The 4,612-nt window shown below is 44.4% G+C and overlaps 1 protein-coding gene and 1 pseudogene across 1 annotated transcript in view; both read left to right on the top strand.

Annotated features, from left to right (window-relative positions):
• The first annotated feature begins 15 nt into the window (after positions 1–15).
• On the top strand, positions 16–2,747 carry LOC117151814 (annotated as a pseudogene).
• A 1,434-nt stretch (positions 2,748–4,181) lies between these two features.
• LOC117151813 overlaps positions 4,182–4,612 on the top strand; it is a 3,766-nt gene continuing 3,335 nt past the window's right edge. The window contains exon 1 of the mRNA XM_033321466.1: positions 4,182–4,439. Within this exon, the coding sequence (XP_033177357.1) occupies positions 4,182–4,439 (258 nt within the window). The remainder of the gene's footprint in view (positions 4,440–4,612) is intronic.

Below are 4,612 nucleotides of genomic sequence, written 5' to 3'. Positions count from 1 at the left end.
AGAAGATACACCCACATGAGAGTATGGGACCCGGGAGAGGAATCGACCGAGCAGGCGGTCCCGAACGACCTAAGAACCACCGAGGAGGACGCGTGGGACCAGTGGCGATCCCAGCTGATCAACGTGGGAGGCGAACATGGAGGCGCGGAGGCGTTCCTCCCAAACTGGGAGACATGGAGCAGTTGGCATGGCCTTCAGCTCACCTACAGGATGACCCATGTGCTCACGGGACACGCCGTGTTCGACGAGTACCTGCGGAAAATTGGATGGGAGACGACGGACATCTGTCACCACTGCGAGAAGGCAGGGACACAGCGCAGCACACGCTGGAGCTCTGTCCGGCGTGGGAGCTGCCCCGCTACACTCTGCGGCACGACCATTGGTCCCTTGGGGTGATATGAGTAACGATTTTCTGTCACGACGTCCACTGTTCGCTTTCACGTTGGAATCAATCTACTCCCTTACTCTTTTGATCTCTAGTATGCTTTCGTCCTTTAATTTCTCCAACATGGGGTCTCCCTTGCTCGAGAGTGTGATTCTCCTCATTATTCTCTCCATATTCAGTGTTAAAATTTCAAAATTCCTCATCAGGCCCTTCACATTTCGCAGTCTTGTTTTCGGCCCTCTTCCTTCGTCAGTGGAAGACCCGTTTTCCATCTCACGAGCGTCGTCTCTTCTGACTTCTATTATCTTCTTCCTCGTCGTGATCTTCTCCGCCTCTGTCTATCTCGGTCTCCTTCTCATTTTGTTGGTGTCCGGTGTTAGGTGAATGCTTTGGTCAGTCAACTCTGCTTGAGAGCAAGCTCCATTTCGCTATTCTGCCCCAACATTTCTTTACATATCGGTCTCCTATCAAGCCTTCAACCCTTGTTTTAAAGGGATGCGTCTCCTTATTACTCCCTTTCTTCAAGATCAGAATCAAAGTCTCCTTCAACCTCTTCTCAGTGTCACTCTCTTCCACTAAATGGTCCTCGGTCGTTTTTACGAACAAGAGGCGGCCCTGGGACCCTGGGACCGACCTTCCTCTTGTCGTTCTTCCCCCAGTCGTGTGATGACCGTCGGGGCGAGCCTGGGACGGCACACTCGCCGAACCGACGGGGCCTGAGGGCTTCGAAACACCCTGAGCCGTAACTTTATTTTTTCTGGTCGTTCTATCCATAATTGTTGATAAGTTAAGATAGTCCGTGGGCATAATCATTTTCGTTGCCAAGGTCGTTATAGTATCATTCCATTGAGTCTACCGATGTCGGCATTACAATCCTATCTTTTTACATTTGATTCTCTACGCTAACATTATCCTAAGTCCATTTGCTATATCACATAGTTGTTTCATCACCTGCCCTTATTGTAAGTTACATTCTAAAGACGACATTTCGTTATAAAGGCCTAACCCATGCAACTCGTGTCGGTGTTTAGTTCCCGTGTAACATATTTAACACTAGGTTTACAGAACCCGTCGATTTGACGAATTTCAAACTTCGAAATGAAATATCCCAAAAACAGCATATCCCAAATAGCATTAATTTTAACCATTTTGCATCGTAAACTAATCATTTCATCTAAAGAATTTATACACACAATTATTTTTTCCTATGCTTTCTAATTTTTGAAATCTGTATGTAGTATACCTATCTCTAGGAAACCCATCAAATTGACAGGCTACCTGATTTTATAAACAATCCGTTTTTTAAAGACAGTGTGCAAAAGTTTCAGTTATTGTAGACATTTCCAATGATTGTCTCCGCTTATTGTAAGTATTTACAATAGGATAATTGAATTTGGGTACATTATTTTCTTTTTTTGACTAGTCCCCCTTTTCCAGCAATCGTGAGTAAATCCAGGAAATATAATAAGATATTGAACAAAATTGTTGACATCAATGAAGATTGTTCTAAGGATACCTCCGAATAAGAATAGTATGAATGAAGCCAAAGCGAAGCTGACAGTAAAAGTTCTGAATACACTGAAAGTGGAGAGATAGAAGGATCTTCGGATAGCGAAGAAGAAAATTTCTTGAAAGTGTGTCGTAACAAGAACAGGATGCGTACTTTTTTCCAGTTCTGACTCCGAGGATGAGAGGACGAGCATTCCAAGAACGTCCCAAAATGTAATGGGTGAAATTGAAATTGCAATTGACGGACACAGTGGATAAAACTGAAAGACTAAAAACTGGATCTAGGGGTAGGACGCCTGTTCGCATGATATTCAAGGATATCGCAGGGCTTACTGGCTATGTTAAGAGAAATATTATGTCTGGTTGTGTAACTAGTGCTTTCGAATTGATAATTTCCAGACACATAATGGAACACATAAAAGATTGCACTGAAACGGAGGTGTATCGAGTTTTGAAAAAAGACTGGACAATCACAGTTGCTGAGTTTTCTAGGAATTCTATATGCCATATGGGCGTATATGAAGCGAGATCATTGAAAGCCTCCAGAAGATTACAAACAAATAAATTTGCGCTGATATCCGAAATATGGGACAGATTGATAGGTAATAACGTGGCTTGCTACAAGCCATATGAAAATATCTCAATAGATGAACAATTATTTCCAATGAAAGCCCGATGCAGGTTTACGCAATATATACCGAATAAGCCTCATAAATTTGGCATTAAGTTTTGGTTAGCAGTTGACGTACAAAAAAAAATATATTTTGAATGGTTTCAAGGGAAAAAAGGACAAGATGACTTTGTTTTCCTCAAATTTATACAAATCAGAAAACTTTACGCTTACTATGTATAAAAGTAAACCTAACGTAAAGGTCCTCCTTCTAAGTACCAAAGATACCGGTATACAAGTAGAAGACAATTATAAACGTGTTCAGGAAACCATTGCTTTTTATAATAAATCAAAGTTTGGTGTGGACGTCGTTGACTAGATGGCACGCAAATAGAGTATGAAAGCAGGGAGTTTCCGATGGCCCCTTCGAGTTTTTTTCAATATTTTAGATTTGGCAGCGATAAATGCGTGGATATTATGTAAAGAGTGCACCAGATCGAAAATATCCAGAAAGGAGTTCATATTTTGCTAAAGATCAGACGCTTCATTTCTGTCACCTTTAAAGTCAGAAGTGCGAAAAAGTTGTCAAGAAGCCTACTGCAAAGAAGAATACAAGCAATAATTGTTGTATATATTGCAAAAAAGGTCGTATACGAAAGATGCACAAACAAAATTCACTATATTTGTAAACAATGTGCTCAATAAATATGATTTCCCTATACCGTTAATATTATTGTTACCATTTCCGCGATAATTTAAAAAAAACTTTTTACTTATTAATAATTTATTTAAACGTCAAGCCTAATATTGTTCAATTCAGACTTAATTTGCATAAATCGATTTTTTTTTCTTTTTTTTTTAAGAAAATGCGTATTTTCATTTACCCGTCAATTTGACGAGTCCTCGTAGAGGTAGGTATACAAGGTGGTTGGTAACTGGTGGTACAAGCGGAAAGGGGGCGATTCTACGCGAAAAAAGAAGTCGAAAATATAGAATAAACTTTTTTTTATTTTTTGCGTAGAATCATCCCCTTTCCGCTTGTACCACTAGTTACCAACTACCCTATATAATATATAATAAATAAAAATTTTTTTTTTTAATTTTTCCATCGAGACAACGATCTACAGTGTGATCTGTTATAACGAGACGTGATAAAGTGCACGCGTACCGAGCGAAAATTCAAAGTCGATTTTTTCGAAAACAAAGCCTCAAACGAAAGATTTTTATTGCTATTTTATTGACCATCGCGGGGTTCCGCAAGGTTCGGTGTTGGGTCCATTGTTGTGGAACATCGCTTCGGAAGTCGATGCCTCCGAACTCGATAGTGACGTGCTACGCCGACGACACGTTGGTGCTGGTCTGGGGCACGGCATTGGCGTGCTACGCCAACGACACGTTGGTGCTGGTCTGGGGCGCGGCATGGGGTAGAACCGTCCGCCTGGCGGAGTTGGCGGTGGCCTGCGTGGTCGCCGAGATCAAGGAATTGGGACTGAGGGTGTCCGGAGAGACAAGGAATTGGGAGGGTGTCCCCAGAGAAGTCCGAGGCAATGTGGTTTTGCTGCAAGGCCGATCACGGGACACCTCCAGCGGGTTATCGCCTGAGGTTGGAGGGGGCTGAGATCAGGGTCGGAACCAGCACGAAGTATCTGGGCCTAACCCATCGGTGTCGGAACCAGCATGAAGTATCTGGACCTAACCCTCGACAGCCACTGGACCTTCAGCGCTCACTTCGAGCGCCTGGCGCCGTCTGTTGAGGCGACCTTAGGACGTTTGCTGCCTCGGCTGGGCGGGCCCGACGTCGGAGTGCGCCGGCTGTACGCCGGCATGGTGAGATCGAAGCTCCTCTACGGAGCTCCGATCTGGGCAGAGGACCAGATGACCAATCGTCGCAAGCTCTTAGCGATCAGGAGGTTGCACAGGACGGTGGCCATCTGGGTAGTGAGGGGCTTCCGCACCATTTCGGCGGCGGCAGCGGCAGTGCTCGCCGGGTTTCCTCCGTTCGAATTGCAGGCCCGAAGGTGTCGCGAGATTTACCTCCACACTCGGGGTGTGTCGGGCGGGGTGGGCCCGGCGGGCGCCGACGTCAGGGTTCGGGCTCGGCGGACTTT

The sequence above is a fragment of the Bombus impatiens genome, unplaced genomic scaffold, assembly GCF_000188095.3.
Source record: "Bombus impatiens unplaced genomic scaffold, BIMP_2.2 scf_0457, whole genome shotgun sequence".
NCBI classification, from domain to species: domain Eukaryota; kingdom Metazoa; phylum Arthropoda; class Insecta; order Hymenoptera; family Apidae; genus Bombus; species Bombus impatiens.
The sequence above is the reverse complement of the archived record's forward strand: the minus strand, read 5'-3'. Positions and strand labels throughout refer to the sequence as shown.